The following is a 26,970-nucleotide window of genomic DNA, read 5'->3' as shown; positions in this document are numbered from 1 at the left end:
CTAAGAGCTCCTGGGGAGGTGGAATATCTGGTCCGCTGAAACTGGCAAATAACAGTTATGAATACGACCGCGGTTGGGTCTCAGAAAGGGAGGGGTCGTTGGAGATTAAGTCATCTGGGCTCCCAAGCCTGTGGGCACAGAGCAGGTACTCAGGCCGGCAGGGCTCCGGGCAGCAGAGGGCGCTGTAGCGGGAGCCGCACCGGGCGTGCCGGGCCCTCTGGCGCCAGCAGGCCTATCGCCTCCTCCGGCGGCTTCCGGCGCGGCTCCTCAGAGCGAGTGGCGGTGAAGTCATGGATCGCAACCCTTCGCCGCCGCTGCCCAGTCGGGATGAGGAGGAGGAGGAGGGTGCTGGGGGAGACTGCATAGGGAGCACGGTCTACAGCAAGCACTGGCTCTTCGGTGTCCTCAGTGGACTCATTCAGGTGTGGAACGTCTCGCCTCGCGTGGGCTCCCTCCCTTTGCCCCAGCCCTTCGTCCACGCCTCTGGCAGCCCCCTCGGGCCCAGGGAGCCGCCTCCCCCTCCCCCCCCCCCCCGACGACCCTTCTCGGGGCCTCGCGCTTAGAGTCCTGGCCGTCTCTGCGGACCCCAAAACTTCGGGAGCCTTTCCCAGTACCTCTCAACACAACGGGAGATAAGTGACAGGGAGACTAGAATGCCTACGGTTAAAATATTTTACTTTTACAAATTCTCCGAAAATGTCTGACCACGTACATACATTGCTCGTGTTTTTGCTCTCCATTCCCAGTGTCGTTTCTGAAGCCTAGGGCCCAATTTATTTCGTGGACGTTTGTTGTAGAAGAATAAATGGTGATTTGGAAGTCCTTCAGCTCTGATACCAATAGCGTGGCTTCGGCACCTGTTTTGGGCAAGTCACCTAACCGCTCAGAGCCTCGGTTTCTTTCTCAATTTCTATAAAGTGGGATGAAAATACCTTTGTTATTGTATATAGCGTTATTGTGTAGGATAAATAAGATTATCGTGGGCACAGAATGCTCACCGTAGTGTTTGGCTTGTAGAAGCTCTCAGTACATGTGAACTTTCTTCTCCCACGTTTCACTGACTTCTTTACTTCCAGTCTCTGTCCTCACCAGTGCATCTTCTGTCTAGATGCCAGAATAATCGTCCTTAAACAAACCAACCAAAGAAAAAAAAAAAAACCAAAATGTTTTTGGGAACTCCTTTTAGTTTCCTTTGCCTGCAGGAGAAGAATGCATATTTCTTAGCTTGCAATACAGCTTTGCAACCTTCCCAGACACATCTGCCCGTAACACACTCAACTACTCACCATTCCCCAAACATTGCCAGGCCGTTTTCTTAAATCTGAACTCTTGCACTTTCTTAGGTATGTTCTTTTCCCCCCTCTTCACAAACAAACTCCTGTTCTCCCTCAGAGGTTTAGCTTAAAGATTGCCTCCTAGGAGAAGTTTGCCCAAACTCTCCAGGCATAGGTCATTGGTCCATTGTTTTGCTTTCACAACTCTGCCCACAATTCACTTGACTCCCATAGTCTTTTGCTGTGATTATTAGTTTACATGTGTTTTCCTCTCTAGGGCCTAAACTGCTTGAAAGCAAGGGCTTAAATTTATTCATTTGTGTATTTCTACCCCAGTGCCTCGTAACAGTATTTACTCCACGAATGTTAGATGAACGTTGGTCTACCCAAGGTAGTAATTTTTAAAAAATTTTAAAAGCGCAAGTGGGGGAGGGGCAGAGAGAGAGGGAGACACAGAATCTGAAACAGGCTCCAGGCTCTGAGCCATCAGCACAGATCCCGATGCGAGGCTCGAACCCATGAACCGTGAGATCGTGACCTGAGCCAAAGTCAGACGCTTAGCCGACTGAGCCACCCAGGTGCCCCAGGTAGTGATTTTTTTTAAACAAGGTTTCTGCAAGAGAAGATACTTTGAGGACAGTGCCTTTGTGACTTGTGAGTGATTATAGGATAATATTGCTTGATGAGTACTACGGGCAGCTTTTATCCATGTCTTTTCTTCCTTTGTGTTGAAGATTGTTAGCCCTGAAAACACCAAATCCAGCTCAGACGAGGAGGAGCAACAGATGGAGCTCGATGAAGAAATGGAGAATGAAATTTGCAGAGTCTGGGATATGTCCATGGATGAGGTATGGGGTTGGAAATGAAACCAAAAAGACTGTTGGGGAAGGAGATGGTGAATGGATTTTTTTTTTTTTTTTTTTAAGTTTCAGTCCTTAAGTCTCTGGGGAAACACTTTAGTGTCTGTAGTCATATGGTACAGGGAATGAGCTGTAAATGCTAAACTTTTGTCTTGGGAGGGTAGAGGGTCTGAGCTGTCACTAGATTGGGGCTAAATATATAGTTCTCATGAATGCAGGAATGCTTGTAGTGCAGGAAAGTTCTGATACTTATCTATGTAAAGAGAATGCTGACCTTGTGTAGGAGACCACTGATGTACCATAATTAAATTAGAAGGGGACAAGAGGGAACCATGTGTGTATAAATTGCAAAATAACATTTTAACATTTGCATTGTACTCTGTAGCTCAGTGGCATTTTCATATGTATTATTCCATTTGTTTTTCACAATAACCCTGTGATACAGGTAGTACCCTTATCTTACAGGTAAGAAAAGAGGTGAGGGTTGCCTGGGTGACTCAGTTGGTTTAGTGTCTGACTCTTCATTTTGGCTCAGGTCATGATCTTGCAGTTTGTGGGATCCATCCCTAAGCTGGGCTCTGTGCTGACGGCGCAGAGCCTACTTGGGATTCTTTGTCTCCCTCTCTCTCTGCCCGTGTACACACGCTCTAAAAATAAACAAACACTAAAAAAAAAAAAAGAGGCGAAAAGAGATTGACATACATAATCTCTCACTTAATTACTTGGACTTTTCCACTAGCTTCCTGATTAAAATCCTCGTTCTGGTCTTTTTACTTCCCTCTGTCCTCCACAGTGCCATGAAAGCTCTCTTTTTCCTAAACACAGATTTAATTGTGTTCTGTCTTAAAAATTGCCCATGGCTGTTTGTTATCTTCAGCTGTTTTTTTGATACATTCTTATTGAGGTATAATTGACACCAAAAAAAGTGTATATTCTTGAGGTGTAATTGATGTACAGAAATTGTTCATATTTAAAGTGCATAATTTGAAAAATTTTGATGTGTATACATGCATGAAGCCATCACTGTAATTAAGAAAGAGACATATCTAGGGGCGCCTGGGTGGCTCACTTGGTTGAGCGTCCAACCTCGGCTCAGGTCATGATCTCACAGTCCGTGAGTTCGAGCCCCACTTCGGGCTCTGTGCTGACAGCTCGGAGCCTGAAGCGTGCTTCAGATTCTGTGTCTTCCTCTCTCTGACCATCCGCCGTTCATGCTGTGTCTCTCTCTCTCTCAAAAATAAATAAACATTAAAAAAAATTTTTTTAAATAAAAAGAGAGAACATACCTCTCACCCCCAAAAGTTTCTTTGTCTCTTTGTAATCCCTTCTTCTTGCCCTTCCCAGCCTCCACCCTCTCTGGGCAACCACTGATAGTCATTCTCACTTCAGAGCAATTTGCATTTTCTAGTGTTACCTAAATGGGACCCCTTTTTTTGGAGGGGTCTGGCTCTTTCACTCAGCATCATTGTTTTAAGATTCATGCATTTTGTGTCTTTCAGTAGTTTATTATTTTTTTATTGCTGAGTGTTATTTCATTTTATGTGATATCATGATTTATTCATTTATTTCTTGGTTGATGGATATTTGAGTTGTTTGTAGTTTATTATAGTTAAAGCTGAATTTTTGTGTATAAGTATGTTATAGACATGTGTTTTCCTTCCTCTCGGCTAAATATCTAGAGTAATATGAGTCGTATGGTAGGTGTATGTTTAACTTTTTAAGAAAGTCTGAATTGTGTTTTTTATAGAGTGTGTAAAAAAATGTGTATTTTACAAAGTGGTTTTTATATTTTACATTATCATAAGCAGTGTATGAGATACAGTTCCACATTCTCCTCTTCCTCACCAACACTTGATGTCAGTCTTTTGATTTTAGCCATTCTAGTAAGTGTGTAGTGATTCTCATTGTGATTGTGATTTGGATTTCGCTAATTACTAATAATGTTGACAATATTTTCATGTGTTTATCTGCAGTCTGTGTATCTTTTGGTGCCTGTTTGAATCTTTTGCCCACTCTTTGTGTTGTTTTCTTAGTTGTTTTTATTTTTTTCTAAAAGTTTTATAACTTTAGGTTTTACTGGTAGGTCTGTGATCCATTTTGAGTTAATTTTTGCATGTGATGCAAAGTATGGATTGAAGTTTACTTTCTTTGCATATGGATGACCAGTTGTTCGAGCTCATTTTTTTTTTTTTAATTTTTTTTTTCAACGTTTTTTATTTATTTTTGGGACAGAGAGAGACAGAGCATGAACGGGGGAGGGGCAGAGAGAGAGGGAGACACAGAATCGGAAACAGGCTCCAGGCTCCGAGCCATCAGCCCAGATCCTGACGCGGGGCTCGAACTCACGGACCGCGAGATCGTGACCTGGCTGAAGTCGGACGCTTAACCGACTGCGCCACCCAGGCGCCCCGTCGAGCTCATTTTTTAAAAAGACCGTCCTTTCCCCACTGAATTGCCTTTGTACCTTTGTCAAAAATCAGTTATCTGTATGTACATGTGAGCCTATTTTTGGATGCACTCTTCTGTTTCATTGATCTATTTGTCTGTCTTAGTTCTGTTTTGATTGTTTTGATTTTTGTTGATTTATAATAAATCTTGAAATCAGGTAGTGTTAATCTTCCAACTTTGTTCTTTCTCAGAGTTGTTGTGGTTGTCCTGGGTCCTTTGTATTTCCATACTAATTTTACTATTTAAAAAAAATTTTTTTTTTATGCTCTGGTTTCTCTTCAAATTGCATAAATCTTTCGCCTTTTACTAAAAAAATTTTTTTAAATGTTTACTTATTTTGAGAGAGAAAGAGAGAGGGAGAGCGCCTGAGTGCACACGCAAGTGTGAGGGAGAGGCAGAGAGAGAGAGAGAGAGAGAGAGAGAGAGAGAGAAAGAATCTAAAGCAGGCTCCAGGCTCTAAGCTGTCAGCACAGAACCTGACGTGGGGCTTGAACTCAAGAACCATGAGATCATGACCTGAGCCGAATTTGGAGGAGGACTGAGCCATCTAGGCGCCCACCATACTAATTTTAGAATCAGTTTGTCAGTTTCTACAAAATGCCTGCTAGGATTTTGGCTGAGATTGTGTTGAATTTATAGATCATTTGGGGGAAGGATTGATAAATTGAACAGGTATATCTTTCCATTTATTTAGGTTCTCTCTAATTTCAGCAAAGTTTTATAGTTTTTCGTGTATAGGTATGTCACATCTTTTCTCAAATTTATTCCTAAGTATTTCATATTTTTGGATACTATTATAAATGGTATTTTTAAAAATTTCAATATCTGTTCATTGCTGGTATATAGAAATATGGTTGATTTTGTGTGTCATATCCTGCAGCTGTTTTTCATTTATGAAGAGAAGTTTTACTACTTTTTCAATTTGAATTGCTTTTATTTCTTTTTCTTACATTTACTCTGGCCAGAACCTCCAGTATGAAGTTGACTAGAAGTGGTAAGGGGGGCATCTTCTTGTTCCTAATATGGTGGCAGAACACCTGGTCTTCCACCACTAAGTATGATGTAGTTACAGATTAAGAAAGTCCCCTTCTTTCCCTAGTATGCGTAGAGTCTTTATCAGGAATGGATTATGTATTGTGTTACACTTTTGATGAGTCAGTTGAGATGATCACGTAGTTTTTCTTTTTAGTTTGTTAATATGGTGTACTGAGTTGATTGATTTTCAAGGTGCTAAAATCTTGCTTAGAACGTTTATCTATCTTCATGAGAGATACTCGTTTTCTTGTCATTGTCTGGTTTTGGTACCAAGGTAATGCTGTCCTCATGGAGTGGGAACTTTTCCCTCTTCGTTTTCCAGAAAGAGTTTGTGCAGAATTAATAGTATTTCTTCCTTAAATATTTGGTGGAATTCACCAGTGAAGTCATCTGAGCTTGGAGTTTTTGTTTTTTGTTGTTTGTTTACTTTCAGTTTTGTATATTTACTACTTTTAAAAAAATAAGTTTTTTTTTTTTAAACAACAGTTTCATTAAGATATAACTCACTACCATAAAATTCACCATTTAGTGGTTTTTAGTATATTGTAGGAAAGATTTTAAATTCAATTCCTTTAAATAGGTATAAGGCTATTCAGGTTACTTTGGTAGTTTATGTTCTGCAGGGAATTTATCCATTTTATCTAAGTTGTCAAGTTTATTGGTGTAAAGTTGTTCAAAGTATTATGTTATTGTCATTTAATTATCTGTAGCATCTGTAGTGATGGCACCTCTCTTCATTCCTGATCTTAGTAATTTGTGTCTTCTGTCTTTTTCCCCTCATCATTCTGGCTGGAAGTTTAATTTATTGATTTCCCTAAAGGCTTTGTTTTGTTGATTTTCTCTGTTGCTTTCCTGTCTTCTATTTCATTGATTACTAATTTGCCCTTTTTTATTTTCCTCTATTTACTCTGGTTTAATTTGTTGTTCTTTTTTAATTTCTCAAGGTGGAAGCTGAGGTCATTTGATTTGAGACCATTCTTCTTTTTTAATATAGGTGTATAACACTATAAATTTTCCTCTAACTATTGCTTTGGCAGTATCCCACAGATTCTGATATGTTGGGGTTTCCTCTTCATTTAGTTTAGTTCTAACTTTCCTTTAATTCTTCTTCAGCTGCTGAGTTATTTAGCAGTACATTGTCTAGATTTCAAATATTTGGGGGTTTTCAGTTATTTATCTGTTACTGGAGTCAGTGAACACTCTGCGTCTTTTTAAAAATATATTTAGATTTGTTTTATAGCTCAAAATGTGATCTATCTTGGTAAATGTTCCATGTTCACTTAAAACGAATGTATATTTTGCTGTTGCAGGGTAGAGTGTACTATAAATGTCAGTTGGATCAAGTTGGTTGAGAGTATTGGTCAAGTCTTTTTTTTCTACTTGCTCTACAATTATTGAGAAGCTATGATTTTAAAAAAATATTTTTTTAAGAGCTAGAACCCATTTTTTAAAATAAAATCTTAATGTGAAATCCTCAAATACATAATAGGTAAAATAGAGCTGCTCTTTGGAAAAGATTGTTGGTGGAAGGGAGGGTCATGTTCTTGGCCTCCTTTTCACCTTCTTAGGATAGCTCTTGAAGCACTGCTAGAGAACTGAGCTGTCCACCAATAACTGGTATAAAGTCCTTCCAGTGTCACAGCCTTATCCCCTACCATTAGTGTTTGAGCAGGACCAGAGACTTGCAGATGCTTTCTGTGTTTTCATGTGTTCATGCTCTGTTCATGCCACTGTCTGCCTGGAATGGCCTCCAGCCAGCAAAATCTTTCTCATCTTATATGACCCAGCCTAAATGTCACCTCTCTGTGACACCTCCACAGACACTCCAAACAGAATTCGTCTCTTCTGGGCTCTCATGAAACCTGTTCACTCTGTTGCATAACACTTACCTTGTTATTTGGCCTTTGTGTCCTCTGATAGATTAAGCTCCTTTTCTTAAAAGCTTAATGTCACCTCTTTAGAGGTACTTTTCTCTGATACGTCTGAAGTAGTCCTCTCCCATGTTGGCTTCTAGCACATACTATCTTGTTAATCTTATTTGTAGCACTTAGAAATTATGTAGTTCAGTTGTTTATGTGTTTATTGTTTATTTATCTTTCTAGAATAAAAACTCCATGAGACTGGGAACTTATCTAGCTTGTTCACTGTTGTGTCCCCCAGAGCCTCAAATAGTGCCTGTTACTTGTGTTTTTCAGTAAATACTTGGTGAAGAGTGAATGAATGAATGCATGAGTGAGTGAATGAATGAATAGCTGGGAGGTAGCATTGGTGTGCTGGTTAAGAGTATGGCAGTCACACTCATCTGGATTCTGTTCTTCTGGATCTGTTCTACTGATTGTATAATCTTGGGCAGGTTGCTTAACCTTATAAAACCTGTTTATTAGTGGAATGGGGCCAATAATAATGACTACTTCATAGGGTTTTGAGAATTAAATGAGATAGTGTGCAAATCACTTCACTGTACTTGGTATTTACAACTTGCTCAATAAATGTAAATTGCCATTATTATTATTATTATTATTATTATTATTATTATTGCTGTTGATATTGTTAGGTCACCTAACTCTTTGCTACCCTAGGAATTATTAACTGTCATTAAATAAATCAGTCCCTGCATGCCCTAAGAGTTGGCCACGTGACAAACAGCACTTTAAACACTTAGAGTGGGGAGCATCTGTTGCTGTGACTTTCAGTTTGGAGTGTATCTTTGAAAATACTGTTTTCTCTGACTGTGCTCTCTTAATAATTATAGGATGTCGCTTCCAGTCAACAGTCATGCAGGTTACCTTGGTTTCAGCTGCTATGAAGGATTACTGCCTCTCTCTTTGAGGTGCCTCCAAGTCCCTTTGAAGAGCTTTTTCACCATAGACTGGGTTTTAAGTTAAGCTATCGCAAATATACACTTCAAGTTTGGTGAAAATCTAAGGCAATAGACCACCAGAAACTTAATTTTATTTAAATATTGTGCAACACAGACATCCACAGCAAGCTGATTCAGTCTTGGAACATGCAAGATTGGGTCACATGTCCACTCCAGGTTCATTCACCGCTATGGTGTGTCCCTCTAGGCAGTGTGGCCTGGGCAGACTCTAGGAAGGAGGTATGAAGGTGTAGTAGTTACGTCGTGATCAGAATTATTTTCTGTTGAGAATTTTGAAAACACAAATTCTCATTTGGGGCATGACCCAGTAGGAGTTTTTACCTGTTTCCCCCATTGTGTTTTAAGCTCTTAGAAGACACTAGTTAATGAGTTTTACTCTTTTTCCTTACCTCACCGTCTATCAAGATACCTGGCAACCAGCAAATGTGTTTGAATGAGTTAATGAACATTGCTGGTAGAGAGAAAGATCATTAAGGTAAATACATTTAGGGCAGAAAAAGAAGACAATCCCCTAGACTATCACAGTTTAGATTTGTTTATGGATTTTTTCCATTGCCTTGGGACCAGATAGCACAAAGACTCTTGAACGTTACTTTTGCATAATGATACAGTTCCTAACCTATGGCTTTTTTCCTTGAGCCTCAAAGGAGTTACACATAGAATTATTGTTTTTTTTACGTTTGTCTGTACTGTGGGATTTAAAAAGGACTATTCAGCATCCAAATTAATACTCATTTTTTAATTTTCAGGATGTGGCTTTATTTCTCCAAGAATTTAATGCCCCTGACATATTTATGGGAGTATTGGCCAAATCCAGATGTCCTCGATTAAGAGTAAGTATGTACATTTTGAAAGCTTCCTCTTTGGAGCAGTAACAGTAGAAGTGCTAGAAAGATAGTCTTTAGGGACGCCTGGGTGGCTTAGTCAGTTAAGTGTCCAACTTCAGCTCAGGTCATGATTTCACGGTTCGTGGGTTTGAGCCCCGCGTGGGGCTCTGCTGTGCTGACAGCTCAGAGCCTGGAACCTGCTTTGGATTCTGTGTCTCCCTCTCTGTCTGCCCCTCCTGTGCATGTGCTCTCTCTCTCTCTCTCAAAAATAAATAAACATTAAAAAAAAATCAGTAAATCAGGAATCAGGTTTAAGAACCAAAAAATTAACTTTGTAAAAAAAAAAAAGATAGTCTTTAATTTTCTTACTGGCCACAAATCAGTCTACAGATTTTTATTGAACATTGCCTGGCACTAGGTAATATGCTGTTTGAAATTATTAGAGTCAAATCTTTAGATTTCGGTTGGATCAGGGAGATCAGTACTTTCATTTAACAGCTGTGGAAATCAGGCATAACCGAAGTTATGTTGCTAATATGTGGCAGAACAGGGAACATTGCCTGGACCTCCCATTTCTGTTGGTTGCTCTTTTTTATAAATAAAATCCTCCATTCTTAAAAACCTTCATTCTGAACTCAGCCTGACACTGAGGACTTTTCCATAATCTGAATCTAATTCATCTTTCCAGCATAAAATCTACCCTACAGATGGTCCTTCTAATTTAGCAAGGCCTGTCTACTCCTTGTCTCAGCTTACTGTGGTCATCACCATCTCCATGCCTCCCTTTATACACCGTCCATCCCCTCTCAGTATTCACATCTGTTATCCCAGGGGTTCTTTTCATCTAAGCCTTCCTAAATAAGTAAGCTCTCAGTGGCCATTGCTGCTGGTCAACTCCTCAAAAGAATTATCTGTGCTTCTCCTTTCGTCTTTTATGTTGTGTTCTTGTGTCATTTAGGTTGCCATATGCTATGCATATCATGGGTGATTAGGAAGTATTAAGTAATTATACTTATGAATAACTGCTGTTCACTGGGTATTTGGTTTTACTACTCTATGAGATAGGAACTTATCTTCACTTTATAAATAAAAGAACTAAGTCTCTGGTTAATTTTTCCAGGGCCATACAGCTGGGAAAGCCGGGGTGTGAGCCTAGGCCGCTTGACTTCAGTATAACCACTCTATTTCTTTGCCTCTCTTTTTTTGAAAGTATGGCGAAGTCTGTAGTATATTTTTACAAATTGAATGCTGAATTCAGATTTTATTTTGGGCAGTGTTTACCTGAATTGGGGCCTAATGAACTGATGAACTGTCTTTTTCTTGGGTCATTAATATAATGACCCAAGAAATTAATTAACAAAGATTTGACAGTTACATGATTTTCTCCTGGATCATTCTAATTTAAATACATTGACTCATGATTAGTACTTAAAGAAAATAAGCTAATGTCAGTAATGGCACCTTTCAGGAATTAGTCATATCATTATATATGTCTGTGAGTCACACCCTATCTACTGCAGTGGTCCTCTGACTTGGCCATATGTTAGAATCATCTAGAACACAGGCTCTCAAAGTTTGGCATGTCCCAGAACCACTGATTACTGGGCCCACCTCCAGAGTTTCGGATCCATCAAGTTTGTGGTAGAATCGAGGGTTTCTAGTAAGTTCCCAGATGATACTATTGCTCTGGACCAGGGCCCACATTTGAGAAGCTTTGCCCTTGGGACCTTTTAAAAAATCCCGAGTTAGGCCCTACCCAGATCAGTTAAAACAGAATCTCTAAGTGTGAGACTCCACACAGCTTTTAAATTTCCCTCAAGCTGATTCCAGTTAGCAGCCAAAACTGAGAAACTTGGTCTTTGATTAGAAGTTCAGTTATTCTCTCTTTAGTTTGTAAGGGAAATTTATGTTTCTTTGCTGACCCTATTCTCTTTTAATCTTTTCCCAACATTTGACAGCCGTCGTTTTATTGAAACTTTCCCTTCCTGGAGCATTGGTGCCACCTCATTCTTCTAGTCTCTGACCTCTTCAGTCACTTCTCTGTCACTTTTACTGACTTTTCTTTCTTCCTACAGAGTGTGGACGTCTTCTAAGGTGTAGACCCAGAACCCTCGTCCTCTTTGAATTCATTTCCTTAGTGAGCTTATCCACACTTTACAATCTTTAAGTTGTGAATCTGTACCTGTGGGATCAAAGCTGTGACATTCCTTCTGACTTCTGGTGCCACGTCTTCAACTTTCTTCAGGCGTCCTCTGCTCGCATGCTGCATTTTCCTGTCCAGAGTCCCACATGTTGTAACTCAGTGATTAACACACTTACCTGGTCATAAAATTTACGTGTTGTGTTTTGCAAACAGTAGCCTCCTAGACCCTACCCTGGAGATTCTGATTCTGTAGCTCTGAGATGGGACTCAGAAATCTGTATTTTTAACACGCTGCCTGCCCAAATGATTCTTATGTTCCAGTAAGTTTGGAAACACTATCCTAACTAAACTCATTGTGTCTTTTCCAACACTTCTTTTCCAGTTTTCCTGTCAGGGGGATCAGTATCTCCCACTGGGGAAATGAGAAACTTGAAACCTAAGAGTCATGTTCAACTGCCTTCTCCCTTTGTCTCCCATCAGATTATTTTGCTTTCCACCTTGAGTCTTCTCAGCTTCATCCCTTTCCATGCCTTCCAGCATCACCCTCATGTTGCATCTTGATTACTGAGATGCAGTATGGCATAGTTGATAAACGCTCAGCCTCTGGAACTCTGCTGTTGCCTAGTTGGGGATCCTGACAAGTTGCTTAATTTCTCTGTGGTTTAGTTCCCTTGTCTGAAAAATAGGGATAATAGTACCTGTCTCATAAATTATTATATGAAATTGTATATGGAAAGTGCTTGGAGTAGTACCTGGGCATAGTAAATGCTAAGTAAACATTGGCAGTTATTACTGAGATTATTAACTTCCTTTAACATATTTTCACTATCATGCATTATGCATTTTGCTGCCAAAATAATCTTCCTAAAATAACATTACAGAATGCTGCTCCCCTCCTTGAAGGTCTTTATGGATCCAGATAGCTTCCTAGATTAAATCTAACCTCTTCCAACATGGCATTCAGGTCCCTTAATCCTGATCCTTTTTACCTGCTGTATTTATTTATCTCGTGCTATTCTTCAATTTTGTGCAACAGCCAGGCTGCTCCCTTGGTATTCAGTGTATGAGCCATGTGCATTACTCCCTCCCTGCCTTTGCTGATCCTTTCCCCCTTGTCTGAATGTCTTTCTTCTTCTTTGCATGTCTGAATCCTACTAATCATTGAACACTCAGTTAATCCATAAGATTTCTTCTTCCATAACTTGTGGCTGCCTTTGATCTTTCTTTTTCTTGTCAAATACTGTAAACTTGTCAAGATTAGGAAAAAAAAAAAAAAAAAAAAAATTAAAAAAAAAAAAAAGATTAGGGTGCAGGCAGTATATATATTTCTATATGCTATCTCTTCTCCCCCCAAACTTGTCTCAGTGAAAGTTTTTTTCAAGTTATTATTTTTGTATGTGTCTTTCATCTTAGAGCCATTGTGACCTGTGACGTTTAATTTGGCAGGAAATCTGTGTGGGAATTTTAGGTAATATGGCCTGTTTCCAAGAGATATGTGTGTCCATCAGCAGTGATAAAAATCTTGGGTAAGTTTTATTATATAAGAACTATGTTTTTACAAAATAAATTAATATTTCATATCTCTTAAGAAATCCTAATACATAGGAGATATAGGAAAATTGTATGAAATGTAGTGCTTCCTTTCTCCTGATGAATAGTATCTAGGAACTTCATATATTGATGGTAGCTAGGGGCTTCCACAGTGTTTGTTGGCTGATTGAGGATTAGGCCTGTTTATTGGTAGTAAAAGGATCTAAACAATCAGCAGAGGGTAAGCCTGACTGGATAAGACCCAGCAGGGCAAAGCTTGGTGATGGGGCATCTGACCAGAGTCTCAAACAAGTTAGGCTTAGGGAATCCAAGGGCCCAGAGAGCCGGTCTGGAAAAACTAAATTTACTGACCAGGGTGACCCTGAGAACTCTTAAGATTGGGGAACGGGATTTACCAGTAGACTAGAGAATACAGCGCAGCCTCTGTGATTCAAAGGCTTTCTTACTTTTGCTTGGAGGCTAGTTCTCTTTCCTGTGCAGGAAAGTTTTAGGCAGAGGGCTTTTTAGTGGTGGAAACCCTAGTGGTTACTTTAAGAGGTCTGAGAATACTCTAGAATTATATGCTAAATGTTGTGAGTGTATACATTTTCTAGGCAGAGGGTTCATGGCTGTTAAATCAGAATTTTAAAGAAATTCATAATAGATAAGTGTTCTGGATGGTTATTGTCAGCTAGGGCTGTGAGGCTTTATCACAGGATTTAAGTACCTGGGTCTCTAAAATAGAGCTGACTACCTCTTCTAGGTGTGGAATGACTTTAAGATCCTTGTTTAAGAGGCTCCTGGGTGGCTCAGTTGGTTAAGCATCTGACCTCGGCTCAGGTCACAATCTCATAATTCGTGAGTTCAAACCCTGCATTGGGCTATGTGCTGACAGCTCAGAGCCTGGATCCTGCTTTAGATTCTGTGTCTCCCTCTCTCAGCCCCTCCCCCGCTTGCGCGCGTGCGCGCGCTCTCTCTCTCTCTCTCTCTCTCTCTCAAAAATAAGTAAACATTAAAAAAAAAAAAGATCCTAGGTTAAGGTATTTATTCCTCCCTCAGTAATTTAACAATCATTCATGGAGTGATTGACCTAGGATTATATTTGGTCTCTAGTGGTTCCTATCAAAAATCTGAGGACACGTAGGGCACCTTGGTGGCTCAGGCTCAGGTCATGATCTCGTGGTCCATGAATTCAAGCCCTGCATTGGACTCTGTGCTGACGGCTCAGAGCCTGGAGTTTTCTTCGGATCCTGTGTCTCCCTCTCTCTCTGCCCCTCCCCCACTCACACTCTGTCTCTCTCTCAAAAAAAAACTAAGAATGAGTCATGTTAAAAATAATATGAAACAATTTACTTTGGTGATAGGATATAAATTTGTTCAGCCACTTTAGAACAGTTGGGCATTATTTAGTCAAGTTGGAAGATAAGCAACGCAGATGTTGTGACCAAGCAATCCCACTCGTGTATATGGTAGGATAAACCATGCAGATGTACATCAGAGGAGAAGTGTTACAGGAGCATTGCTTGAAGTGGCTCTAAGTGGAATTAATCCATATATCCATCAGTAGTAGGCTAGAAACATAAATTGTTTTATATTCATATGATGGAATGTTCTGGAGCAGTGAATCAAAGAACGATCGCTGTAGGAAAACATGGGTAGATCTTAAAGACATGGTGTTGAACAAAAGAACTAGACTCAATATATATAGTATAATTTTTTTCACAAAAAACTTAAAGCCAAAATATATGGAATAATAAAACTATAGAGTAAAGCAAAGAAATAATTGCTGAAAAAGTCCAGAAAGTAGTCATTTCTAAGTGAGAAAGAGAATTGGGATTTGGAAGGGACACACAGGAGCCATGGAGATGAGACACTGTTCTGTTTTCTGTAAACATAAGTGTTTGCTTTGTAATTATTCATTAAGTATAAATTTGTATTTGTAGGCCTTCTTTTATATGTACTACACAATGAAAATGTTGAAAAAAATTAAATGAAAACCCTACCTTTGATATTTGAAATGAGAGAAATGATGCATATTGGGTTAACTTTTTTGTTTTTATAGACAGGTGTTACTGCACTGTTTGTATGATTCAGACCCTCCTACTCTGCTGGAAACAAGCCGGTATGCTTTCTTCTTTCTATGTATTCTATATGCTCATTCATACAGGAATCTTGGACAATAGAGTTAATTCTTCATTCTTGAATTTCCTTTAATGTTTTTCAAAATAGATACTAAGTTCACATTTATTTTGTAGGTTGTTGCTTACTTGTCTTTCCCAGACAGAAGTGGCCAGTGTCTGGGTTGAAAGAATCCGGGAATATCCAGCTATTTATGATAGTATTTGTTTCATTATGTCAAGTTCAACAAATGGTAAGTCACCATGTAATCTTGGAAAAATTTTTGGTTCTATTTAATTGTTAGGAAGCCATGTAACTATTTCTGGAGGTTGCTTAAAAAAATACATCTAGTGTCAGGTGAAAAAGTATTTCAATTCAAGATATAAAATTTCTTCTTAAGCTGCCAGGATACTGATCAGTCCCCCATTTAAAAATGAAGGAAGAGGTCACCTGGGTGGCTCCATCATTAAGCTGAGCTGACTTTGGCTCAGGTCATGATCTCACAGTTTGTGAGTTCGAGCCCCACATCAGGTGAGCTTGAGCCCCACATCAGGTGAGCTTGAGCCCCACTTAGGATGAGCTCAAGCCCCGCTTTGGGTGAACCCTGCTTCTCTCTCTCTCTCTCTCTCTCTCTCTGTGGCCCTTGTGTGATTCTCTGTCTCTTGCTCACTTGAGCCTTCTCTGTCTCACTCAAAAAACAAAAAAAGGAAGACAAATTTAAACAAAGGAGGTGAATAAATCTCCCTTAATAAGTAATACTTTGGTAAGATTTGGTTTTCTTGGAATAGCTTTAGGAATGTTGGTTAATCTTACTGCTTTTTAATTTTCTTTTTCTTTTTTTTATGTTTATTTGCTTTTGAGAGAAAAAGAGAGAGTGTGAGCAGGGGAGGTGCAGAGAGACAGAGACACAGAATCTGAAGCAGGCTCCAGGCTCTGAACTGTCAGCACAGATCCCATTGGGGGTTTCAAACTCACGAGCTACGAGATCATGACCTGAGCCGAAGTCGGACACTTGACCAACTGAGCCACCCAGGCACCCCTAACCTTACTGCTTTTAAAATTTTGCTTCTCGTTTCAATAACTATTTTATCGTCTGCAGTTGACTTGCTGGTGAAAATAGGGGAAGTTGTGGACAAACTTTTTGATTTGGACGAGAAGCTAATGTTGGAATGGATTAGAAATGGGGCTGTTCAGCCTCTGGACCAACCCCAGGAAGATGTTGAAGAGCAGCCAGTGTTTAAAATTGTGCCCTGTGTACTTGAAGCTGCCAAACAAGTACGGTAAGCGAGCTTTTTGCACAAAATGTTTTGGGAAAATCCAATTGCTGGAAATATCCATAGATGTAAGTTTTAGTTTCTTTTTGACAGGATGAATAGCACCCCATCAGTCTTTGTCAGGTTGGATTCACTACTAATATTTGTGGTAACCCTGTGTTTGCTCTTTTTAAGAATCATAATGGTTACAAAGTACCTATTCTAATATTAGTTAGCTATAGGCTATTTTCCAGCATTAATTATGGTTATGGTCTTAAAATCTTCTGTAATTTTGTGTAATTTAAGTCATATAGGAAAGATTTTCTGGTGTTTTATTTTCCACTAAACATTTAACAACTTTTTCAGTTAACGTCAGACGGCATTTGTTTTCTTGCTTCTTACGTTTATATGTCAGTCTTAGATAAGTGACTGAATTTTGGGCTCTGATGTCTTGCCAGGAGTGATTACTAGGTGTTGTAGGTCATTGAAACTGTTTCTTGCTAGTCACTAGAAAATTAACTTGTGAATTGATCTGCTTAATGTTCAGTCGTATAACGTTGGTGGTTAATAACCCACCTAAAGTCTTTTATGTCCTTTATCCAGGTGGATTAAACTTAACATCTTTTCTCCAAACCTGCTTCCTCACTATTCTCAATGTCAAATATCAAAGTAGAGTTTTTATTTAATTTTTTCAACACTTTCATTGTGAAGTATGGTGTATATACAAGAAAGCCTATAAAAACAAATTTATACTTAATGAACAATTACGAAGCAAACACTTACGTTTACAGAAAACAGGGCCTCATCTCCGTGGCCCCTGTGTGTCCCTTCCAAATCCCAATTCTCTTTCTCACTTAGAAATGACTACTTTCTGGACTTTGTCAGCAATTATTTCTTTGCTTTACTCTATAGTTTTATTATTCCATATATTTTGGCTCTGAGTTTCTTGTGAAAAAAACTATACTGTATGTATTCTTTTGAGTCTTAGTTCTTTTGTTCAACACCATGTCTTTATGATCTACCTGTGTTTTCTTACAGTCATCGTTCAGGCCACTGTCTCTCACTAGACACCTATGGCATTCTCTCACCTGAGTTCCCTACCTCAAGGCTGCTCCTTCCAAGCCTAGACTCTAGAACCATCTTTCCAATACACATACTCATCATCTCACTCGCGTGCTTCAAACTCTTCCATTGTCTTCCTTAGGATGAGGTCCAAATTTTTTTTTTTTATATAGAGAGCATGCAAATGCTTGAGCAAGTTGGGGAGGAGTGGGGGCGGGGGGCAGGGAGAGGGGTAGAGAGAGAGAAAATCGTAAGCAGGGTCCACATTTAGCATGGAGCCTGATGAGGGGCTTGATCAACACCCCTAGGATCATGACCTGAGCTGAAATCAAGAGTCAGATGTTCAACTGACTGAGCCACCCAGGTGCTCCAAGGTCCAGGTTTTTAACAAGCATGGCTTACAAGGCTCTGCAGTGCCTCCCCATCCTTATTACTTGTTCTGTGTGTTTCAACCATGTGAAGTTTCTTTCCTCAAGGGAACCAACCTCTCTTGGCCTTCAAGCCTTTTCGTACCATGTCTCTTTTACCTCAAACATTCCTCCTTCATGTCTGTGCTTCAATATCATTTCTCTCTCTCTTTTTTTTAATGTTTATTTTTTATTTTTGAGAGAGAGACAGAGCATGAGCGGGGGAAGGGCAGAGAGAGAGGGATACACAGAATCCGAAGCAGGCTCCAGGCTCTGAGCTGTCAGCACAGAGCCCGACGCAGAGCTCAAACTCCCGAACTGTATAATCATGACCTGAGTCGAAGTCAGATGCTCAACCAACTGAGCCACCCAGGCGCCCCATAAATATCATTTCTCTTAAGATGCCTTTCTCAACTCTCTAAACTTAGTTAATACTGCTTGCCATGTGGTTCTCTGGTACCTTAGACTTACTTTAGTGTTATAGTCCTATCATTTTATCATGATTGCTCCTTTAATTATCTTCTTTTCTTTAGACTGTAAACTTTGTGAAGATACAATGTTTTACACGTCTCTGTTTTCCCATCTGCTAACATAGTGCCTGAAAGTAGTAGGTACTTAAATATGAGCCTTCTTTTTTATTGTTCACTATATTTTCACTTAATCATTTGAAGAACTAAGATTGTGAGCTTCCAGGAATCCAAACTGTTGATCACAAAAATTACACTTACGTGCTTTTAGTATTCTCAGCTAAGGGAGCTAGGGGAGTCCTCTGAAGTTTGGAGGACATTGTTACTGTTGATGTTTGCTTGCTGCAGTGGGCCTATCGTTCATTCTATAAAAGTTTCAGTCATTTTTCGTCCTGATTATTTAAGTAAACCGGAATGATAAAGTATCACCTCAAAGGTTTCTGCATTGTTGCTTTTGTGGGACAGGGCCAAAAGGAATTTTTACTTCTCATTCTCGAGTGTTGATTATATTCCATAGTATTTCTTTGTTTTTTGACTGTTTTTGCCATTAACATGTAAGTTCTGGTGAGCACCAAGACTTTGCCCTTTTCTTGTTTTATCCTTAGCACCTGGGACAATGACTAGTACAGAGTGATAAGTATTTGTTGAATGAATGAATGATTGCAGTCCCACAGAGTTGTTGATTCAGTGTTTTTGTTTTTTGAATTTAGTTCTGAAAATCCAGAAGGGCTCGATGTTTACATGCATGTCTTACAGCTGCTTACCACAGTGGATGATGGAATTCAAGCTATTGGTAAGGTGTTTTATAGGGAAGCACAGGAATTGCTCATTGAATTGTTTTGTTTTTATATAACTACTTTTTTTTTTAATCATTTGTATTAAGTACAGTGTCCTGCTACTGGAAAAGACACTTGGAATTTACTTTTTGACCTGGTCTGCCATGAATTTTGCCAATCTGATGACCCACCCATCATACTTCAAGAACAGAAAACTGTGCTAGCCTCTGTTTATTCAGTGTTGTCTGCCATCTTTGCTTCACAGGCTGAACAGGAGTATCTAAAGATAGAAGAAGGTAAGTAGCATTTTCGTTCACTACAGTAAATTCTAGTCTGTTAGATTTTAGAGCCCCGGCTTGGGATTATTGTTCATTTGGTTTGTTTGTTTGTGTTAGTACTTTTATTCCCCTGATTATAAAAATATGACATGCTCACTACAAAAAAATTTGCAAAATTTATAAAAGGAAGCATAGTGCTTATAATCCCACCATCCAGAGATAATTACTATATACTCACATGCATATATATTTTTAAGTCCTGCTTTTTAGGCAACTTTTTAAATTTAGAAGTATAATATGAATATTTTCCTATGTAAACAAATGGTTTTTCACAGAGTGATTTTTTTTTTTATGACTACAATTAAATTCATGATCCATTTAGAATCTAATCACTTGTTACATGTGAGGTATGGCTTCAGCTTTTTTCCAGATTGCTATCCGTTATCTCAACATCATTTAGTGAATAATCTGGTTTATCCACACTGATTTGAAATTTTGTCATTTACTGTGTTCTGAGTTTCCCTATATGTTTTATTCCCTTCTATTGCTCTATTCATGTATCAGTAGGTATAGTTTTTAAATTATTAAAACTTTACGTTTTAATGCCGAGTAGGGCTAGTCTCCTTTCATCCTAATTTTTCAGAATGTTTTTGACTATTATTCTTGTTTAACGCTGAATTTGACAAGTTACAAAAACAAATCTTTTTTTTTAATTTTTAATTTTTATTTATTTTTTTAATGCTTTTTATTTATTTTTGAGAGAGAGAATGCTCTCTCTCTAAGCCTAAGCCACCCAGGCACCCCTAGTTTTATTTTTTATATTCATTAAAAAAATTTTTTTTTTCAAAGTTTATTCATTTTTGAGAGAGAGAGAGAGAAAGAGTGTGAGCAGTGGAGGGGCAGAGAGAGAGACACACACAGAATCTGAAGGCTCTAGGCTGTGAGTTGTCAGCACAGAGTCCAACGCGGGGCTTGAACTCATGAACTGTAAGATCATGACCTGAGCCAAAGTCAGATGCTTAACTGACCGAGCCACCCAGGTGCTCCTGTATTCAGTTTTTACTGTAGGCTAATTTAAATGATTATTCAGTTTTTGAAGAAATCATAATCTTTTTGAAATTTAACTTAAAGAAACATACAATTTAAAAGCTTTGTTTAGGATTTTAATGATAAAGTTGAAAATTCAAATTCTTTTTCTCTATGGGCTCCAAAGGCACTGCATGATAGGACTGTTGCCCAACTGTTGAAATTTGTTTTGTGCCCTCCTTCCCCCTTGCTCAATTGGCTTGAGCCATAATGGCCTTTTAGTTCCTCAGACCGTTTCCTCTTTGGGGCTTTTGCACTTACTGTTTCCTCTACCTGATATGTTTTCCTGGGCTCTTTACCTTGATGCTTCTCTATTAGTTCTCCCCTCAAAGAGCCTCCTCTGCTGGCTGCTTTATTATATTCTCTTTTAATTTTCTTCCTAGAACTCACCCGAAGTTGAAATGATCTGTTTTATTCATTAGTTTATTTGAGAGCCTCTTGAAGGCTATGGCCTGATATACAGATATGGCCACCATATCTGTAGTACCTGAAATAAAATATCTAGTAACTAGTAAGTTGTACTTAACTTACAGTACTCATAGTACTTACTTACAGTACAGTACTGTCAGTACTTTTTTTTTCTTTTACTTATTTCTTTTTATTTTTTGGTAAAAAATTTTTTTTTTTTAAATTTACATCCAAATTAGCATATAGTGAAACAATGATTTCAGGAGTAGATTCCTTAATGCCCCTTACCCGTTTAGCTCATCCCCCTCCCACAACCCCTCCAGCATCCCTCACTTTGTTCTCCATGTTTATGAATCTCTTCTGTTTTGCCCCCCTCCCTGTTTTTATATTATTTTTGTTTCCCTTTCCTTATGTTCACCTGTTTTGTCTCTTAAAGTCCTCATATGAGTGAAGTCATATGACTTTTGTCTTTCTCTGACTAATTTCACTTAGCATAATACTCTCCCAGTTCCATCCACATAGCTGCAAACAGCAAGATTTCATTCTTTTTTTATTGCCGAGTAATACTCCATTGTGTATATATACCACATCATCTTTATCCATTCATCCATCGATGGACATTTGGACTCTTTCCATACTTTGGCTATTGTTGACAGTGCTGCTGTAAACATTGGGGTGCATGTGTCTCTTCGAAACAGCACACCTGTATCCCGTGGATAAATGCCTAGTAGTGCAATTGCTGGGTTGCAGGGTAGTTCTATTTTTAGTTTTTTGAGAAACCTCCATACTGTTTTCCAGAGTGGTTGCACTAGCTTACATTCCCACCAACAATGCAAAAGAGATCCTCTTTCTCTGCATCCTCGCCAACATCTGTTGTTACCTGAGTTGTTAATGTTAGCCATTCTGACAGGTGTCAGGTGGTATCTCATTGTGGTTTTGATTTGTATTTCCCTGATGATGAATGATGTTGAGCATTTTTTCATGTGTCGGTTGGCCATCTGGATGTCTTCTTTGCAGAAGTGTCTATCATGTCTTTAGCCCATTTCTTTACTCGATTATTTGCTATTTGGGTGTTGAGTTTGATAAGTTCTTTATAGATTTTGGATACTAATCCTTTATCTGATATGTCATTTGCAAATATCTTCTCCCATTGCGTGGGTTGCCTTTTAGTTTTGCTGATTATTTCCTTCACTGTGCAGAAGCTTTTTATTTTGATGAGTACTCTCAGTACTTTTGAATGAATGAATGAATCAACACAAGGAGGAGAGACCAGATTTAACTGGCTAATTCCATGCCTCTTTTGTACACTAGATCTTCCTCTAATTGACAGCTTGATTCGTGTCTTACAAAACATGGAACATTGTCAGAAGAAGCCAGAAAACTCAGTAGACTCTAACACAGAAGAAACGAAAAAGTCTGATTTAACCCAAGATGATTTCCACTTGAAAATCTTAAAGGATATTTCATGTGAATTTCTTTCTAATATTTTTCAGGTTTTAACAAAGGTAGGAAAGAAATATTGATGGTTTCATCAGCAAAAGAAAGTGTGGGTTGCTTAATGCTTCAAACCTTATTATTACTGTAGTATTTTTTTAATATAAAAGTATAATTATGTTATATAAATTTGGGAAAATAGAGAGAAAACTTATCAGTGTAAGTTTATAATTATAACCCAGGAACTGATGTAGTTTGGTATATTTATATATGTGTTTTTCACATGCTTTTAACCAGTATGTAGACTTTTTATAGACTGCTGTTTACACCAAACATTATATTATGAGCTCTTCCAATTTTAGTATATATGCTGCTGAAGCAAGCACTGTGAGCCCTTTTCCAGACTCTAAATTTACTGACAGACATTTCACCAAAAGCCAGTTTATTTAATACCCAGTTTGCCAAAAAGTCAGTTTTCAAAATTTACTGCAAACTTGTTTTAAGGAGTATTCTTCCTGAATATGCTCAGGATTGTTAGCATATTATTCCTTTGGGCATACTTTCTTTCCATGTATCTTAGAAAAAATATAAATATAACCATTTAGAATATATTCATATTCATTGAATTTTTTTAAGAAGAATATTTCTTAAAAGAAGTTTCTGTTATTCTGGTAATTTTTTTTTTTGGAGGGGGGTGTGTGGGGTGTCAACTATCCTGCTTCCTTTTCCAGATTTGGGTTATTAGTTTGGCATAGATTTTCAGAAGTCAGATTACTGGGCTTAGCATTTTTAAAGTGAAGATGACTGAGGCTTAATGACTACATACTACCAAATGCTTTCATATGAAAATGCTGGGTTTACATGATTATTACTATTGGGTATTACAATTTTTATATTAAAGTTCAGTGGGTGAGAAATTATGCCTTATTTTGACTTGCATTTTTTTTTTTATTAGTGAAGGTGAACATCTTTCCATGTATTTGTGTATTATTTGTGTTTCCTACTTTATAGATTTATCTGTTTTGATTATTTGCATAAACTCCTTGGGCAATAATGTGTCTTTTGCATATTCTTTGCAAGTATTTTTCCCATTGTTTACTGTCACTTTTATGTGATTTTTAAAAAAATTTTTTTTTAACGTTTTTATTTATTTTTGAGACAGAGAGAGACAGAGCATGAATGGGGGAGGGGCAGAGAGAGAGGGAGACACAGAATCGGAAGCAGGCTCCAGGCTCTGAGCCATCAGCCCAGAGCCTGATGCGGGGCTCGAACTCACAGACTGTGAGATCGTGACCTGAGCCGAAGTCGGACGCTTAACCGACTGAGCCACCCAGGCGCCCCAATGTGATTTTGTTTTTAGAGGGATTTTTTTTTAAGTGGCAGGAATGTAGAAGGAAGGTGGACTGAGAATAAACCAGAATATGTCATGAAAATTCTTATGTATTGTACTTCATGGAATATGGATTTAATCTTGAGGAAACTGAGGAGCTACTGGAGAGTTCGGTTTTAAGGATCAAGTGATATGATCTGTTTTTTAGAAAGATTACCCCAAAAGCAAGAGAGAGGATTAGAACTGGAGACCTACAGACCAACAGGCTCTTATGGGTGGTAACCTTTAAGAGTAATCTGAAAAATATTGAGAGCCTAAACAGTGAAAGTGTGGATGAAGAAGGAAGGATGGGATGAGAGAGATTTGGTAGAGTAGAATTAAACTCTTAGGAGGATGGGTCAGCAACAAAGAAGGAGGAAAAATCTTCGCTGTATCCCAGGTTACTGCTTTGTGCAGCAGGGTGGGTGGGTGGTGGTCTCCTTCCCTAAAATAGGATTACAGTGAAATAGTGTTTGGGTTTACATAAGGGGGGGATGATGCTGGGTTCAGTTTGGGACATCTGAAATGCCCATAGGATCAGTACGGAATTATATATACTGATTTATATTTATTAATCAGATAAAGCTTTAGAAATTTTCCTCTTCTGGGGCTCTGGGTGGCTTAGTCAGTTTAAGCCTCCGACTTCGGTTCAGGTCACGCTCTCATAGTTCGTGAGTTCAAGCTCTACATCGTGACAGCTCAGAGCCTGGAGTTCTGTGTCTCCCTCTCTCCCTCTCTCTCTCTCTGCCCTACCTGCCCCCCCACCCACATCTCTCAAAAAGAAACATTAAAAAAAAATTTAAAGAGGTTTTCCTTTTTTACCAAATCTTTTTTTGTTTGTTTTAGGAGACTGTGGCTCAGGGAGTAAAGGAGGGCCAGTTAAGCAAACAGAAGTGTTCCTGTGCATTTAAAAACCTTCTTCCTTTTTATAGTCCTGTGGTGAGTATGAATAAGCGTATAGGTGGCTGAGTTTTAGAGGATTACTAAATGTTTCTATGTAAGTGCTTGATCTCTGAGACCATTGTCAAAAAAGATCATGCCTGCAATTCACATGACTTAGTGCCCTTGTCAGATAAATGACTGCTGGGTAATTCACGGGACTAGCCTGAATAGCTATTCTAATTTTAAGAGAATGGAGTCAGCCCTGAATTTATTGGACCCCTCACTGTTATGAAGTAAGCATATATATTAAAGATAAGATTCTTAGGTGAGAATGGTCAGTAGGTTTTTATCATTCTTCAAATTATATCACATTTGCTACCATTAGAGGCAGTTTCAAAATAGGAATTTTTTTAGGAAAATGTAGTAGGGAATGTGGGAGGGAGAGGCCATGTCAGCAAGGAAGAGGATAAATCTCCAGTAGTGGACCCTAAAGGGGAAGCATTGGGAGTATAAACATTCAAGAATTTCAAGAATAAAACAAAGTGGTATGAGCTCGTCCCTTCTTTGATGTTTCAGAGAACTGAGAATGACTGTAATAGTCTTTATTGTCATCTGGGGATTTGTCAACATTTGTTTTCCTTTGGACTGTTTAGAAACCACGGGTAGAACATTTTTATAGTCACCAATCAGTATCGTAAACCACCTTTTCTTCTACTTCCATTTATTTGGTTCTTTTGTTTGACTCACAGATAGAAGACTTTCTCAAAATTCTACATGAAGTTGATAAAACTCTTGCTGATGACCTGGAGGAAAGCTTCCCAAGTTTGAAAGTTCAGACTTAATAACTGAATTAAGTTTCCTTTGCCCAATAAATGAACTTTATTTTCTTCACTGACAGTTGATATTGACATATAGGAGATGTTAGGTAAAGCCTGTTGGACCCTTATTGTCTGGTGCTACACTCATGCTCTTCTCCCTGCTCCAGTCTTATCTCACTTTCATTTGGCATTGGAATCAGGAGTTTCCTCTGCCATCAAATCCCCACCTCCCTTTTATGTATGGTTTTGTGTTTATTTGCCCTCTTCAGGTAAAGAAAACAAAAATACAAGCTTATCACTGAGGTTCTTTTTAGATTGAGGAGTTGGTGAAGATTTTCTTCATACCTCTTAATTTGATTTTTATGTGAGAAATTTGTATTTGTATCCACTAAAGTACATTCAGCTGCACTATAGAAAACCCTATTGTAACAACTTAATCTGATAGCTTTTATGTTTCTGATGCAATAAGAAATCCAGAGGTGGGCAGTGTAGACCTGATTTATTTGACTCAGGGATCCTGATTCTTTTTCCTCTCCACGTGGTCTGCTGTGTAGGCCTTTGTGTTTGTATTTATTGTCTTGTGGTTAAGGGGGTTATAAGACTAAAGGACAGCCCTCCATGGCCAGAACTGTGTTGCAAGGCCATTCTGCATGTATTTGAAATCAAGTACATACTTTTTTTTTTTCTAAGATCTGTACAAGAGAGAAAGGCAAGAAGAGAAGGGAGATGTGAAAGGCTTTTTGATAGTCTGTGGTGTTTGCTACAGTATGAAAACACATCTTAGCCATTCTGTGACTCTTAATTGTGTCACTTACATGCCAGATTGTCAGTAACAATTCAAAGGCAGTTTTTAGTTTAGCTTTGTTACAGTTCAGTTTTTCTTCAAAGTTGTAAGTATGAAGATAAAAATGTAACATTTTGATGAAAGTACATTAGCAAAATTCTCTATTTTCAGCATAATTCCAGTGGTTGAATTTCAGAAAATGATTTGCTTGAGTGAATTCACATTTTTAAAATTAAGATAGAGGGAGCTTAAGGACTTCTGATTGGATACAGACTGCTATACATGATTTCCCTCACATACTTTTATCATTCTTTATAGTGCTCCTGAATTAAATATATTCAGAGAATCAGCCAGGTACACTTAGGGAAGCATTCAGTTTGCATTATTTTAGTTACTGAAAATAGAATTTTTAATAAGTTTTCAGAAAATATCAGGAATAACAAAGCCAGCTTTTTACCAATCTTCAGGTTTTTTTCTGGGTTATTTACGCTAATGTGACTATTAATCTAGTGTTATTTGTGGGATGAAATGAGGTTAGGATCCTCTTACTCTGCCATCTTCCCAGCCTCCTCTGCAAAGCCAGCTCTTTAAACCTCTCTTCTGGTATAGCCCATTCCCAATTTATTGCAGAATCTTCTTGGCTTTAAAGCATTGGCCTTGTCTCACATTTTGTATTTTTTCCTTAAGTGACTTTTACTGATAAAACACAGGATGTAGCGTTATTGAGAAGAGTTACACCCTTTCCAGTTTGGTGCTCGTTTTATTATTGAAAGTGTCCCTGTTGGAAAGAATTGAACTATAAAATTAAAATCTTACTATTGAAACTGTAA

At 38.5% G+C, this 26,970-nt stretch overlaps 1 protein-coding gene across 1 annotated transcript; it reads left to right on the top strand.

Annotated features, from left to right (window-relative positions):
- Positions 1-244: 244 nt before the first annotated feature.
- Positions 245-26,970, top strand: SAAL1 (serum amyloid A like 1). The gene is made up of 12 exons (XM_058688401.1): positions 245-422; positions 2,009-2,122; positions 9,248-9,331; positions 12,915-12,994; positions 15,061-15,120; positions 15,254-15,369; positions 16,216-16,396; positions 19,016-19,098; positions 19,189-19,377; positions 22,165-22,358; positions 24,503-24,595; positions 25,288-26,970. Exons 1-12 carry the CDS (start codon positions 291-293, stop codon positions 25,378-25,380), a joined length of 1,419 nt encoding a protein of 472 aa, XP_058544384.1. The 5' UTR covers positions 245-290; the 3' UTR covers positions 25,381-26,970.

Source organism: Neofelis nebulosa, chromosome 10 (assembly GCF_028018385.1).
Source record: "Neofelis nebulosa isolate mNeoNeb1 chromosome 10, mNeoNeb1.pri, whole genome shotgun sequence".
NCBI lineage: Eukaryota > Metazoa > Chordata > Mammalia > Carnivora > Felidae > Neofelis > Neofelis nebulosa.
This window is presented reverse-complemented; position numbering and strand designations above follow the sequence as displayed.

Excerpts from the sequence above, each read along its gene's own strand:
- SAAL1 (XM_058688401.1), top strand. The coding sequence starts at position 291 with ATGGATCGCAACCCTTCGCCGCCGCTGCCCAGTCGGGATGAGGAGGAG. Across the intron at positions 16,397-19,015 it reads GAAGCTGCCAAACAAGTACG|TTCTGAAAATCCAGAAGGGC; the intron begins GTAAGCGAGCTT and ends TTTTGAATTTAG. Across the intron at positions 19,099-19,188 it reads TGATGGAATTCAAGCTATTG|TACAGTGTCCTGCTACTGGA; the intron begins GTAAGGTGTTTT and ends ATTTGTATTAAG.